This window comes from Panthera pardus, unplaced genomic scaffold (genome assembly GCF_024362965.1).
Source record: "Panthera pardus isolate Hobbes unplaced genomic scaffold, ASM2436296v1 HiC_scaffold_22, whole genome shotgun sequence".
NCBI lineage: Eukaryota > Metazoa > Chordata > Mammalia > Carnivora > Felidae > Panthera > Panthera pardus.
Genome location: NW_026526788.1, coordinates 42475842 through 42491960, shown reverse-complemented (window position 1 = coordinate 42491960; position 16119 = coordinate 42475842). Strand labels below are relative to the sequence as shown.

Below are 16119 nucleotides of genomic sequence, written 5' to 3'. Positions count from 1 at the left end.
ATATCTTTATCTGATTTTGTTTGTTGGGAGTTTTTTGATTACTGACACAATTTTCATTGCTGGTAATCACTTTGTTCAAATTTCCTATCTCTTCCCTGCTTCAGTTTTGGGAGGTGATATATTTTTAGGAATTTACTAATTCCTCTAGGTTGTCCAATTTGTTGGCACATAGTTTTTCAAAATATTCTCTTAAAATTGAGTTTCTGTACTGTTGGTTGTTATTTCTCCTCTTTCACTTGTGACTTTGAGTCCTCTTTTTATTTTTTTTTAAATGAGCCTGGATCAGAGGTTTATCAATTTTGGTGATCTTTTCAAAGAGCCAGCCCCTGGTGTAACTGATCTGTTATATTGTTTTTTAAGTTTCTGTATTATTTATATCTGCTCTAATCTTTATTATTTCCTTCCTTCTGCTGGTTTGGGGTTTTGTTTGTTATTTTCCTAGCTCCTTTAGATGTAAGGTTAGGTTATTTATTTGAGATTTTTCTTGCTTTTTGAGGGAGCAATTTTCATTTCCCTCCATGTAATTTTTTATTTCTTCTTTGATTTCTTGGTTGACCAATTCATTGTTTAGTAGTATGTTATTTAACCTCCATGCATTTTTGCTCTTCCCAGATTTTTTTCTTGTGGTTTATTTCTAGTTTCACAGTGTTGTGGTCATAAAAGATGCATGGTATGACTTTGATCTTTTTGAACTTGTTGAGACTTGTTTTGTGGCCTAATATTTGCTATTCTTGAGGATGTGCCATGTACACTTGAAAAGAATGTATATTGGGCTGTTTTAGGATAGATAGAATGTTCTGATTATATCTGTTAAATCCATCTGGTCCAGTGTGTCATTCAAAGCCACCGTTTCTTTGATTTTGTTTAGATGATCTGTCCATTGATGTAAGTAAGGTGTTCAAGCCCCCTACTATTATTGTATTACTATTCATTAGTTCCTTTATATTTGTTATTAACTGTTTTATGTATTTGGGTGCTCCCGTGTTGGATGCATAAATATTTATAATTGTTATATTTTCTTATTGGATTCTCCCCTTAATGATTATATAGTGTCCTTCTTTGTCTCGTTATAGTCTTTAACATCTATTTTGTCTGACATAAGTACACTGCTACCCCAGCTTTCTTTTCACATTCAGTTGCATGATAAATATTTCTGCATCCCCTCACTTTCAATCTGCAGGTTTCTTTTGGTCTGAAATGAGTCTCTTGTAGGCAGGATAGAGACAATTTTTTTTTAAATCTATTTTGAGAAAGAGAAAGCATGAGCAGGACAGGCACAGAGAGAGGAGGAGACAGAGAATTCCAAGCAGGCTCCATGCTGTCAGCATGGAGCCCAATGCGGGGTTCAACCTCATGAACTGTGAGATCATGACCTGAGCCAAAATCTAGAGTCTGAAGATTAACTGACTGAGACTCCCAGGTGCCCCATGGGTCTTGTTTTGTTTTATTTTTTAATCCATTTTGTCACCCTATGTCTTTTGCTTGGAGCATTTAGTCCATTTACATTCAAAGTAAGTAATGACAGATATGTTACTTGCCTTTTTACTTGTTTTGTGGTTGTTTTTGTAGTTTTTCTCTGATCCTTTCTTCTCTTGCTCTCTTTCATGGTTTGTTGGTTTTCTTTAGTGATATAACTTAGATTCCTTTCTCTTTATCTTTTGCTTTTCTATTAACTGGGTTTTGATTTGTGGTTACCATTAGGTTTGCATATAACATCTCCTGTATATATCAGTGTATATTATGTTGATGGTCGCTTAAGTTTGAACACATTCTTTATTCCTCTTCGTTTTAGGTATATGGTGTCATATTTTACATCCTTTTATTTTGTGAATCCATTAACTGATTTTTACAGATATACTTATCTTTACTGCTTTTGTGTGTCCTACTTTTCTTACTCTTAGTCTTTTCTTCCTGCTCAAAGAGTTCTCTTTAATATTTCTTGTAGGGCTTGTTTAGTGGTAAATAACTCTTAGATTTTGCTTGCCTGAAAAACTCTTTCTCTCTCTTTCTGTTCTGAATGATAGCCTTGCTGATAAAGTATTCTTGGCTACAGATTGTTCCTTTCAGCACCCTGAATATATCATGCCACTCCATTTTGGCCTGCAAAGTTTCTACTGAAAAATCTGCTGATAGCCTTAGGGAGTTTCCCCTTGTATATAATTATCTTCTTTTCTCTTGCTGCTTTAAAATTTTTCTCTTTATCACTACTTTTTGCCATTCTAATTACTACGTGTCTTGGTGTGGACCTTCCTGGGTTAATTTTGTTGGGGGATCTCTGTGTCTTCTGGATCTGGATATCTGTTTCCTTCCCCAGATTTGGTAAGTTTTTAGCTAATATTTTTTCAAATAAATTTTCTGCCCCCTTTACTCTGTTTTCTTCTTCTGGAATCCTTATAATGTAAATGTTATTATGCCTGATGGAGTCTCTGAGTTCCCTAAATCTATTCTCATTTTGTATAAATTTTTTTCTCTCTTGATTAACTTCCATTATTATTCTGTCTTCCAGGTCACTAATTCATCCTTCTGCTTCCTCTAGACTGCTATTTATTCCATCTGGTTGTAATTTTAATTTCATTTATTGTGTTCTTTATTTCTGATTGGTTCTTTTTCATCTCTTTGTTAAGGGTCTCACCGATGTCTTCTACTGTTTTCTCAAGTCCAGTGAGTATCTTTATCATCATTACTTTAAATTCTCTATCAGGCATATTACTTATATCCATTTCACTTAGGTCTCTTAGTGTGGTTTTGTCCTATGCTTTCGTTTGGGGCATATTCCTCTGTCTCCTTATTTTCTCTAATTCCCTGTGTCTGTTTCTGTGTGTTAGGAAAGTCAGCTTTGTCTCCTACCCTTGAAAAGTAATGCCTTTATGAAGAAGACGTCCTGTAGTGCTCTGCAGTTTCCCCTGTCCCCCAGGTGTTTGGTGGTGGTGGTGGTGGTGTGTGTTGGGGGGGGGGGGGGTCGTGGAGGGGTTCTTATGCATGTTGTGCATGCCCTGCTGTTGTGTCTTGGTCATTTTTTCTTTTAGTCTGGTTGTCTTCAGAGGCTCTCTCTGCCTGTTGTGGGCAGTGTTTAGTCTCTGGCTGGGGTGCAACACACAATTTTAATACCTTGGACTTCCACAGGGCCTGCTGCCAGTTGGCCCGAGGCACCTGCCATCCCCTTTGTTCCTGTAGAAGTCCCTCAGTGATCCCTGCCCCTCCAGGACATGTTTCAAAATGAGTAAACTATTCTCCCTTACATATGTCCCAGGTGTTTCTTCCAGCTGCTGCTTCTATGCTATATCTCCATGGGCCGTTTGTGATGTTGTCTCTTTAAGGGCATGAACTCAGCTTCCTCTCACCCTTCAGGCTCTCCCAGATCCAAGCTTGCTGATTTTTAAAATTCTAGACTTTAAATCTCCGTTGTAAGAGCTCATAAAACTCATCCCCACTTGCTTTCAAAGTCAAATGTTAAATGGGGATTTGTCTTTCCCATGAAGGCTTCCCAGTGTAATAGTCTGTTTCTCTCCCTTCTCTGTACCCAGGGCTCCCTCCCCTCTGCAGATGGCTGCAGTTTCTCTCCCAACCATGTCTCTGCCCTTTCTACCCACTTCAGTGTGGCTTCTTTTCTAACTTTAGTTATGGAGTTTGTTCTGCCTGTCTTTGGGTTGTTTTCTGTGTTTACACTGATTTGAGTGTTATCTAGTTGTATCTGTGGGATGTGCTGAGCTTAGGGTTCTCTTACTCCGCCATCTTCCCAGCCTCCAAAACATTCACATTTTTGATAAGGAAATCACTAGAGAGTGGTGGAAATTGTCAATGTCATTCAGCTAGTTAATACTTAAGACAAAAAAAAAAAAGTCCTCTAATACCTAGTTTATGATAATGTTTTGCCATTTTAAAAAAGTAGTTAGTGGGGCGCCTGGGTGGCTCAGCCGGTTGAGCATCCGACTTCGGCACAGGTCACGATCTCGCGGTCCGTTAGTTCGAGCCCCGCGTCGGGCTCTGTGCTGACTGCTCAGAGCCTGGAGCCTGTTTCACATTCTGTGTCTCCCTCTCTCTCTGCCCCTCCCCCGTTCATGCTCTGTCTCTCTCTGTCTCAAAAATAAATAAATAAAAAAGTAGTTAGAGATGTAAGGAGAGAAAAAGTATTTTAAATAGACAGATAATTTTAATTTTCATAATGTGGAAAATGTTTACTGATCTCTACTTACAATGGTTCATATCTTTTTAAATTCTCTTGATTTAATTAAACAAGTGACTTCCTAGAGTTCCATTACTAATCTAAAGATAGACGATGATCTCTTCCAAAATAAATATGATTTCTAGGTTTAATATAGCAAATACAGAGAACTTCAAAATACCTATTGCTGAAAAGTCATGCTTTCACTTTTCTTTTTTCTTTCTTTAGGATTCTCTTAGATATATATATATTTTTAATGTTTATTTGCTTTTGAGAGAGAGAGACAGAATGCTAGTGGGGGAGAGGCAGAGAGAAAAGGAGATGAAGAATCTGAAGCAGGTGCCAGGCTCTGAGCTGCCAGCACAGAGTCCGAAGCAGGGCTTGATCTCATAGACCATGAGATCATGACCTAAGCCAAAGTCGGATGCTTAACCGACTGAGCCACCCAGGCGCCCTTCCCTTAGATATTTCTAAAAACTTTCTAAAAATTATTTCTAAGATGAGATTTTGTTCTGGACAACTGGGCGAGTCTCTTCAACAAGTTAGTATAGCAACAATAAAAAAGAATGGTCCTAAATTGAAAGAGACTTAAAAGATGTAACTAGATGTAATGTACAAATACACAGGATATTTTTAGAACTAGGAAAATCTGAAGATGGATGGATATTAGAAGACATTAAGGATTTACTATTAATTGGTTAAAGATGGTAATATTTCAGCTATGAAATGTTCTTATTTTTAAAAGAAACATATTGAGGTTAATAGAACAGTATTAAAACTTTTCAGCATAAAAAGCTTTACCATTTCATTACTTAATAATCATATATCAACATAAAGTGACCTCTTTTCACAATTCTTTCAGTCTTGATTTTTCTAATTTATAATTGTAACCCCAGCTTTTTTGATGAGAATAATTTCATTCTGTTCAGCTTTACTATACCATTTTATGAGCTAAATTTTCTTTGTACAAAGAAAATTAATGAATTTTGCATTAAATCCCCAATGAAACTATATGAGATAAAGCTATTTTCATTTACTATTATATTTATTACATTCGATCTAATTTCTGTCACCTCAGTTCTGCTGTTTTTAGATATCCTTGGGTCTTTTTCTACTTTCTAGGTCTTTTTTTAATTTTATTTTTTGCAAGATCCATTATTCTAACCTAATAGTTATCTGAAAGCATTTCATAAATGTTTTATGATTTATGTAATATATAAAAATAATTTAAAAAATAATTTTAGATACCCATTTGTATAAGATAAAAACTTCAACTTCAGTACTTCTCACTTCTTCAGTGTATTCCTTATTTCCTTCCTCAAACCTGTATTTCACTTAATGTAAACATTTCAAGGGGTGCTTGGGTGGCTCAGTCAGTTAAGCATCTGACTTCAACTCGTGTCATGATCTCATGGTTCAAGGGTTCGAGTTCCACATCAGGCTCTGTGGTGACAGCTCAGAGCCTGGAGCCTGATTCGGATTCTGCGTCTCTCTTGCTCTCTGCCCCTCCCCACTTGCACTCGGTTTCTCTCTCTCAAAAATAAACATTAAAAAAAAAAACCAAATTCATTTTCAAGAATTTAATAGCAATTTAAAATTTTACAAACTAAAAACTTCATTTCAAGAAAATAAAAATGTATAAATTCAAAAAATCTAACATTCAAATGATCTAGGAGATAAAATAATCAGCAGTAAGTTTTCTCCCATTACTTATTGGGAGGTTTATCTCATCTAGTCTCCCTAAAAATAGTTTTCATTTCATCACTCACTCATTTTAATCTTTACTTCCTTACTCTTGAGTTATTTTTTAATGTCTCCCCCAGGTATCTGGAATGCATTATTAGGACATTTTACAAAGATAACTGGGTGGCACATTTTTCAAGACATTAAAGGTCTGAAAATTTACCTTGGTATAGAAATAAAAATGTGTTTAAATATAAAATATGGGGTCATAACTTTTTTTTTGAAGTGCACTAGACACAATTTTTGTTCTCTGTAATATATTTTTGTAAAATCTGAAGCTTAATTTCCTAATGCTGTTTTTCTTCTCCCTGAAAATTAGTTGGGTTGGCTAGGTTCTTTAGTCTTGAAATACAAACATTAGATCTTATTATTTTTTTAATTTTATACCTGATAGGCCCTCAATGTGTAATAGTCATTCATTCATTTTTCAGATTTGTAAGTTTTCTTTGTGCTCTTAAATCAGAATATCTGATCCATCAGTCCTTACTATTTATTCATGAGTTGGATCTCTGTGATCTGAACCCAGTGGCTCAGAGTTCAGTATATATTATATCCTTTACATTCTAAATGAGGTTAATAATTCAAATTGCTGAATTGCTTTGCTATACCAAAATATGCTTTTGAATTCCAACAGATTTTCCTTGGCCTATTGTCATTTTTATGCCATTATGTTGTTATACTGGACTTTTTATGAATTAAATTATAATTAAGTTCAAGACACTGCACATATTTTCATATGTGACTAACATTTGAAATTCTAACAATTATAAAATCACAAAGTTCCAAACATGGCTCTGAGGGATCACTCAACATCATCGATGGGGGAAGAAGCATTTTCTTAGAATACTGTTCACTCTAACAGTCTTACCTACAGAAACGTAAGCCTCACATCCAGTTTAATTTCTGTTCTGAGAAAAAAAATATGTCCTATTCTCAACTCACCAGTACTCGTTTCTTTAAATACACAAAGGAAGTCATTTTACCCTTCATCAATAAAATGAATGTAAACTAGTGATTTCAAAACCCCCAAGAGAAGACCACTGAAAATGTACTCATAAAGACATTCTTTTCACCTTGAATACTTAATATTTAGATTAAAATTTCTTAAATATTTAGAATGAGGTAAATCACATACTTTCAGAATGCATACAATCTAAATGTAATACAATAGTGCAACTTTGCAAGCCAAAAATAAAGTCAAATTTCAATTCTGGTCAGACTTTTATAAAAAAAACAATACTGCCTAGTTTGAAAAGCCTCTACTTTATGCACTACACTATAATACTTACAAGCTGATGTTCTAATAGTTGAATTTTTTCATCTTTTTTCTTTATTTCCTCTTTAAGTTGTTTTATTTCATTTAATAAATCTTCATTCTGAAATATTTTAAAAAATTAACATGAAGTATTTAAAACACCTTAATGAGAAGCATTAAATCAACAGTGAAGACTGAATAATGAATGGTTTATTCATTTAAGTGGAAAACTCTTCTTAAAGATGCCAGGTATTAACCTATGAATAAACAAAAACCCATTTTGGTTCCTCCAAACGTTCATAGTGTAACGGAGTCTAACATGTAAAAAATGAATAATAGCAACAGCAGCTAACATTCATTAAGTACAAGTGCTAAGAGCTAAGTACTTTTAGATATCTAAGCATTTGATCCTGAGTACAACCCTGAGGCTGATACTATTATCCCCTTTTTACAGATAAGGAAACTGGGACATGGGCCATACACTAAATTAAATTACATATAAAACAGTAATTTCAGCTAGATTTCAAGGGATGCATGAGAGTTGCCTTTCAGAAAAAATGAAGGGCCCAACAAACAGAAGGAACAACATAATTAAAGGCAGAGAGTCATTTCACAGCTGGTTCAGAAATCAGCAGAAAGAAAAATATGCCTAGAAGGATAACAGGGAGATTCTTTTTTCATGAGCCACCTTCCTGAGAACTGCCTGACTCAAAGACAAAATACCCTGTCAATTTAGTCTTTAAGAAATTCCTAACAGTATTAAAAGGAAACCTATCATCAAGTTAAGCAGAAATCCAGCTACATTTCGAAGAGTAAAGTATCATTACCTTTTGTTAGTCCATTGTGTTTACTACTATTCAATTAATCAGAAATATATACCGAGAAAACAGTACAAGCAAGGAAATTAGAATATATACGTGAATGACATATCTTGTAAAGGAGAAAACTGTGTAAGCAATTATAATTATAAAATGCTATTACTGAGCAAAGTATGCCATCCCTTGCAGATACATTGGGAACGAACACAAAATAGTGCAGTCTCTTTAACAAGAGATCAGAAACAGACATTTTGCAAAGGCTTTAACATATCATATAAGCATCACAAACAATGGAAAAGAAAAGATCTTTGTTAATGATATTATATACACTGCAATTGGGCAAGACTGTTTATTGTATATAAAAAATGATTTCTAGTTGAATTTAAAGAGTTTTTTTTTTTTTTTAAATCATAAGTCAGGGCAAAAGAGGGGCGCCTGGGTGGCTCAGTCGCTTAAGCATCCGACTTCGGCTCAGGTCATGATCTCATGGCTTATGAGTTCGAGCTCCACGTTGGGCTCTGTACTGACAGCTCAGAGCCTGGAGCCTGCTTCAGATTCCATCTCTGTCTCTCTCTGCCCCTTTCCTGCTCACACACTGTCTGTCTGTCTGTCTGTCTCTCTCTCTCTCAGATATAAACATTAAAAAATTTTTTAATAAAATAAAATAAAAAGACAAAGATAGATTGCAGATCATGAAGGATACATTTTTTAAGCTATGTGGCAAATGAAGTTATTAAGAAATAATAAGTATATTTGATTACTTATAATTTAAAGCACCTATACAATTAACACTAACATTAAAAGCTGGTGAAAACCTATGCAAATATGACAGAGGACTTATATTCAAGTATATTAAGAGCCTGTTCAAACATACAGGATAATTTTCTAGGCCCCAAAAGACAAATAAACCAATTCCCACAAATATATATATATATATATATATATATACGTATATATATATACGTATATATATGCGTGTGTGTGTGTATATATATATATATATATATATATCTGGCAAAATGTTCTGACTTCTTGGAGAAATATAAATTCAAGTACTAAAGGTATTGTTTTATAGACATTAAATTGGGGGAAGAAATAATGTTATGAACAAAATTGCAGAAAAAAAATGGTACATCATCAGACATCAAAACTGGCCTTTCTGTAGAAACACATGGCTATACATAGAAGAGTCATAAAAATGCTTGCACTCTAATTCAGTCATCCCACTCCTAAGAAACTATGCCAAAGAAATAATCATAAGTATGAAAAAAACCTACAAAAAGGTATTATTTAAAAGTTTACAAATTTACAACCGCCCTAAAAGGAGACAACTGAAATACAATGTTGCAATCTAATGGAATACTATATATACTATACTATATGTTATCATTTGGTCACTGCTAGGTTCTGCCAGTGTTAGAGGAAATGGACCTGAAAAAAATCCAAATACAATGTGATAACATTAATAGCCAACATGTATACAGTATTTAACTTTATGACAGTCACTGCTGTAAGGATTTTACACATAAAGATGGGCAAAGGGGAACACATATCAGTAAATAGGTAATTCCAGTGAAGTCTTAAAGGATGAGTAAAAAGCTCTGAAGATACAGAAACCTGTCAGGCTTTGGATTTGAGGAAGAGATTCTAGTATCGTACAATACAGAGATGAAGATAAGCATAGCATATGTGGAGAATTAGAAGCAGTGACTCTATCACACAAAGGCTGTAGTGAACAGTGGAAACCAACGTGGTTAGTAAACCAGGCAAGAGCCAAATCATAGAGAGTCATGAATATCAAGCATGGCCTAAGCGAGGGGAGTGACAGTGCATGTGAGATGGCTATTTAGAGGACAAATATGACAATGACAACAACAAATTAGGCTAGGGAATTTGTTACCAAAATGTTATAATACTCCAGATGACATTAGGAGCCTGACCCAAGAGAGTGAAGGGAGAAGTAGTAAGAAGAGCAGGAATCAAAATTAGGAGATTTTGGCAATTATCTCTCCATGTGAAAGAGCACAAAGGGACAGTCAAGAGTGATACCTATATTTCTAGTGTGGGTGATAATGGTTGTGCCTCCAAAAGAAATGAAGACTAAATGAGGAGAAATATGTCAAAGAGGAAAAATGGTGAGTCTCAGATATATTATTAGAGGTGCCTGGGGCTGGGACACAGTGGAAATGTCCAGAGGGCAACTGGATGACCCGGTATGAAAGAGCAATTTCTGGGGCACCTGGGTGGCTCAGTCAGTTAAGCGTCTGACTCTTGATTTTGGCTGAGATCATGATCTCAACGGTTGTGGGACTGAGCCTTCCGTTGGGCTTCACTGGGTGTGGAGCCTGCTTAAAATTCTCCCTCTCTCCCCCCACCAACTCCCCTCCTCACCTGTGCTCTCTCTTTTGCTCACTCTCTCAAAAAAAAGAGAAATTTCATGTTATCAACACATATGGTCTATATGACACCATGACAGTAAAAAGTTCAAAGAGAACTGGACTAAAGATATAAATCTATATTCTGAATAAGAGGAGGAACCTACAAAGGAAATGGGAAAATGTTGAAGAGTGTAATGGATTTCAGAGAGAAGTGACATAAAAATCAAGGACAAAGCTTTTAAGATAACTGTCATTCCAAATGTCTATAGCATTAAAACCAGTAGCTGCTTTCATTTTTCCAGGTTTCCATGTTAACTAGAAAGAGGTTTAAGGAGAGTCAAGGAAAGGTTTATCTGGTTTACTGAATTTATGATAGGTAAGATACAGAAATTTATAAACTGAGGATTAAGAAAAAGTAGTGAAGACACACTGAAGAGAGATAAGAGAGGAGGATGTGTAGTTAGCAGCAGAACTAACAGCAGCAGAAGATAAGAGTCCAGAATCTAAGAAAGGGTGGTCTTCCACAGCACAGTGGCCATTTTTGCCCTGTAACTGAAACAACGTGAATGAGAATGATAACAGATACAGGTAAGTCAGAAGGCAGGAGGGCAGGTAGCAGATCTTGCTTGATGAACACAAGGCCACTTGCAGAAATTGAGAAGAATGGCTGAGAGTGAGGCTTGAGGGCGGAGGCAATGTTGAGACTAGCTCATCAAGGGAATGGGAGAGGGAGCTGTTCTGACTGATACAAAAGACAGATTAGGGACATGGCAGGTCCAGAGCAGATTGCAGACCCTGAATTTGCAATGACACAAGTCAGTTATATCATTTGAAGCTGTACTGCTAAACCAGATGAGAAGGGGACATAACTGGGGATCTGACAATGAAAGTGCAAAGGAGTCCAGTGTACTGGAAACAGTATCAGCCACAGCATCTCACCTTGGATAAGAAGGAAGACTAGGAATGATCTGCTTGGAAGGAAATGGAGTAGGGACAAGAAATAAATACTGTGTAGCAATATGTCTATCATGTAACATTAAATATATAGACACACTAGAAAGGAACAAAGAAAAATTAAAAATATCAGTTGTGTAAAAAAGTTGGAATTAAAATTTTTTCTTGAAAATTATTTCTTCATATGTAAAAACTTTTCACAAAAAAAATGCAGGAAAAACTCACCTTCACTTTAAAAATGTCGGTCACAAAACTTAAAACTGAGAGATGATTTAGAAACCATCTAAGTCAATGGTTCTCAATTATTGTGTATGTAAAAGTATTTTGAAAAAAGATATCCTACTGCAGACCTGCTGATTTAGAGTACTGTACTCTTAATAGGATGGAAGCCCAGAGATGGGAAGAAATTTGTGCAATAATAGGTAAGGTAACACATCAAAAAACCAAGACTAGATAACAAAATAACTACAAAACTACAAATAACAAAATAACTATAGAATAATCCTATATTCTTTTGGTTTTGGTGGTTTTAGATGCAATCTTGTTCCAGTAAGTCACCCCACATTCTATGAGAAAATTATGCTGCTTTGACCTCTAATTCCAGGGTTGACTACTTGACTTTATTTGGAGAAGGTAATATTTGCAACATCCAAGCAGAATCCACATGTGGTTCTGCCAATGCTTTTTTCCCTTAAGTTCAAAAACATGTTCTAGGACAGGGGCTGATCCTCCAGACTGGCTCTCAGGATGAAGAAGCAGCAGAAAGCAGAGTCCCAGCTGATCTACAGACAATATGTAACATATTGAAAAATAACAAGTCGAGAAATACATTTTTGTCACTGCAAGACACCAATATTTCAAGATTGTTTGTTGACTAGAAAACACTGACTAGCATGCCCTGAAGATAGAATGTGAAAGAAAACAATAATTTTACTTGGAAACATTAAATCAAGAAAACGTTTGTGTGCTTAAGAAATATGAACTTCAGAAATAACTGTAAAAGGAAAAAGCTTTTCTGAATAAAAAGAGAACTAAAAATTACCATTATAAAAAATATACTTTCAAACACTAAAGTGCATCTGTATTCTATAATTATATTTTTAAACATGAAAAAAAGATAAATTAATCTCATTTTCAGTATATTTCTTCAATGTTGTTATTATATAGAAGTACCTGTTAATCACCATAACTGGTATATTTTTAAAACTGTTTTCATAATTATAAAAAAGAAATTAAAAATTTCATAATTTATTGATTTAAGAAAAACAATCCTGTACCAGTAGTAATACAGGGACAAATACTTATCCAACTAATAAAATAAATTCAAATTAAAACACCAGAGTGATATCATTTTAACTTATTAAGGTAGCAAAAGTTAAAAGCAGACCCGATTAAAACTTAACACAGCAAAGCTGCACGTTTTAATACATTTATTATTAAATGTTTTGTTACTGCTTTATAATTTTAGTAATAAAGAATTTTTAAAAATTTAGCACGAGTACCTAGTCATACCTTATATATTTGATCACCATCTTCTGGTTCTGGACTGGATGGCAATGATAGCTGAATATCATGCAATGAACCACTTCCATCATGCTGTCAGAGAGAAGAGAAGGAAAACATGAGATTAATACAATAACTGCAAACACTCCTTTCAACCTGAATTCACCCAGACCAAATTGCTAGCATGGCAAAGGACAAACAGGATATAAGATTTTAGAAATCTCCTTTTCATTGTACACATTTGTAGAAGAAAATGTGGAACGGGTAAAAATAAAGCGAGGGCAAGAATAATTTGTGGAACTAAACAACAGATAGTACATGAATGGATGAAGCACAAAGCCATTGAAAGTTTTACAGTGGGAAAAGGAATATGGAAAATTTCCTAAAGAATTTGAAGATTATCTCACCCACAAAAAAATGCAAAATAAAAGTCAAATTACATCTGCTTTGGTTTAGACATGGCTTTTAGAGTATGATTTAAAAAAAATTTTTTGGGGGGGGGGGGCGCCTGGGTGGCTTGGTCAGTTAAGCGTCCGACTTTGGCTCAGGTCATGATCTCACGGTCTGTGAGTTCGAGCCCCGTGTCGGGCTCTGTGCTGACAGCTCAGAGCCTGGAGCCTGTTTCAGATTCTGTGTCTCCCTCTCTCTCTGCCCCTGCTCTGTCTCTCTCTGTCTGTCTCAAAAATAAATAAACGTTAAAAAAATTTTTTTTTTTAAATAAAAAAATTTTTTTCAATGTTTACATATTTTTGAGAGAGAAAGAGACAGAGCATGAGCAGGGGAGGGGCAGAGAGAGAGGGAGACACAGAATCCAAAGCAGGCTCCAGGCTCTGTCAGCACAGAGCTCGATGCGGCTCGAACCACAACCATGAGATCGTGACCTGAGCCGAAGTCAGACGCTTAACCAACTGAACCACTGAGACACCCTTGAGTATGTATTTTTTGTTTTTGTTTCTGAGTCAGAAACAATAATATTAAATAATTCAAGAAGGCATAGCCATAAGAATCATTTGATTAAAAATATTAGACCAGAGTATACATATTGCATGACTATTTTTTTTAAGTTTATTTATTTATTTTGAGAGAGACAGCATGAGCAAGCAAAGGGTAGAAAGAGAGGGGGGGGAAAAGAGAGAGAATTCCAAGCAGGCTCTACACTGCCAGCACAGAACCCAACGTGGGGTTCAAACTCATGAACCGTTGACATCATGACCTGAACCGACATCAAGAGTCAGACACTTAACTAACTGAGCCACCCAGGTACCCCCGCATGACTTGATTTATGCGAAGCCTAAGAGAAGGAAAAACTAATTTATTGTGCTAGAGATCAGAACAGGGGTTGACTTAAGGGAAAGGGGATGTTGGAAATGTTCTATGTCTTGACTGTATGTATGGATGGTACATACAGGACGTATGGTGGTACACACATATGAAAAGTTTAAGTTATACACTTAAGATTGGTATACCTTAAACACCTACTGGATGTATGCTATATCTCAATAGAAGTTGAAAAAGTTAAACTTTTTGTCCTTAAATGCAATAAAGAAAATGACAAAAATTACGTCCTACCCCTTGCTGAATTGGTTAGGAATAACCAAGAAATGGCATATTAAATGATTCACAGACAACCTCAAGAAAGATGAATAAGTATAGAATATGCCTGGGGTGATGGTGAAGGACTGGGCCCCTACCAAGGGTGGTTTGACACCTGGTTTGTTCAGATGCCTTGAGACACCCACTGAATCAACAACGTTCAAGGAGTGCTACTATCATCATCTTCCTCAGACCTATCTGTCCTGAGGAAATCTCTTAGACTGCAGAAATGTCCTGTATTAAAACAAGAATGTTAAAGTAGAAGACATAAGCATGTAGGCCATTTTCTTCTTTACTGAATCAGAATCTCTGGGTATAGGGCCTATGAATGTGTATTTAGATTCATAGCAAAAAATAAGCATTTGTCAAATTTCTAACATAAATTATATCTTTATTGGTGAAATCAAATGGAGATACAGAATTTGATCTGAGAGGGGAGGCAATGTCCTAATGAATGCCTTCAGAACACCATGTTAAATGTTTAAAATAAAAAAAGAAATTTTACAAGACTCATCTCAGTTAAAAGTTCACCTCTGCTGTAAATGCCTTGACGTATAAAAACAGTACTACATATAAGTATATATTTGAGAAAAGAGAAACTGTATAATCTGACTTATTTTCAAACATCTCTATCTTCTTCCTGCAAATTGCAAGCAGGAACTCCAAAGAATAGGAGACAACACAAGTATACACTGCTTTTGCCTTAGATGTGGGTATAGCTGTGGAAAGTAAGCAGCAGAATGAGAAAAATAAAACATCAGCTTTCAGGGAGAAGAGACAAAAAGGGGAGCCCTAGGTAAAGAGAAAATACCAGTGAGACCAGCTCAGGACTCCAGGAAGCTGTATGTAAATTTCTAGGTTCAACCCTGAATAGCACTTGCTTGAATCTGATCCTAATATCAAAGACTTTGAGAAATAAACTAAGACCACTGCCCAGGCCCAATCTAGCCACTGAAAGGTGTATACTAAGGACAGATCTGATGAGCATGGCAAAGGCTTTGAAATAGAAATGACATTACAGCCACAATCCAAAGGTGGCTGGCTAGTTTGAACTTCTAGCCTGAATCTAACCAGAGCATTTGCCTGCTTTAAAATTAAAACAGGAGTGCCTGGGTGGCTCAGTCAGTTAAGCGTCCGACTTCTGCTCAGGTCATGCATGATCTTGCGGTTTATGAGTTTGAGCCCCATGTTGGGCTCTGTGCTGTCAGATCAGAGCCTGGAGCCCGCTTCAGAATCTGTGTCTCCCTCTCTCTCTCTCTGCCCTTTCCCCACTCGCATGCTCTCTCACTCTCTCAAAAATAAACATTACCAAAAAAAAAATTATTTTAAGAAAATTAAAACAAAAACCAAAACAACAAAAAACCCCAAGAAACCCCACAATATTCTCCATAACATTTAAACAAAATTAAGTGTCTCCTAACAAAACACACAAAGATACAAGATATACAATCCAAAATTACTCAACACACAAACAACAAGGAACATCTCAACTCACACAGGAAAAGACAATCAACAAACACCAATGCCAAAACAAGACAGAGGTTGGAATTAATTGAAAGAGATTTTAATAGGGCCATTATAAAAATTCTCCAAAAGTAAAAGAGAACTCTTAAAGGGAATGGAAAGAGAAAATCTCAGCAAAGAAATAGAACAAAGTGGAAATGTGCAAATTCTAGAACTGAAAAGATTCAAAAATTAAATTTCAAAATGCAC

The 16119-nt window shown here is 35.6% G+C and overlaps 1 protein-coding gene across 8 annotated transcripts in view; it reads right to left on the bottom strand.

The window, feature by feature from the left end:
• The window catches only part of CCSER2 (coiled-coil serine rich protein 2), a 190853-nt gene that overhangs the window by 37852 nt on the left and 136882 nt on the right, over positions 1-16119 (bottom strand). For all 8 annotated transcript variants that reach the window (XR_008424850.1, XM_053909655.1, XM_053909654.1 and 5 more), the window contains 2 exons: positions 12823-12906; positions 7195-7281 (listed from right to left, as the gene is read on the bottom strand). Coding sequence is in view for 7 of the 8 variants with exons in the window: in XM_053909655.1 (XP_053765630.1) it covers positions 7195-7281; positions 12823-12906 (171 nt within the window). In the remaining variant the exon portion in view is untranslated. The remainder of the gene's footprint in view (positions 1-7194; positions 7282-12822; positions 12907-16119) is intronic.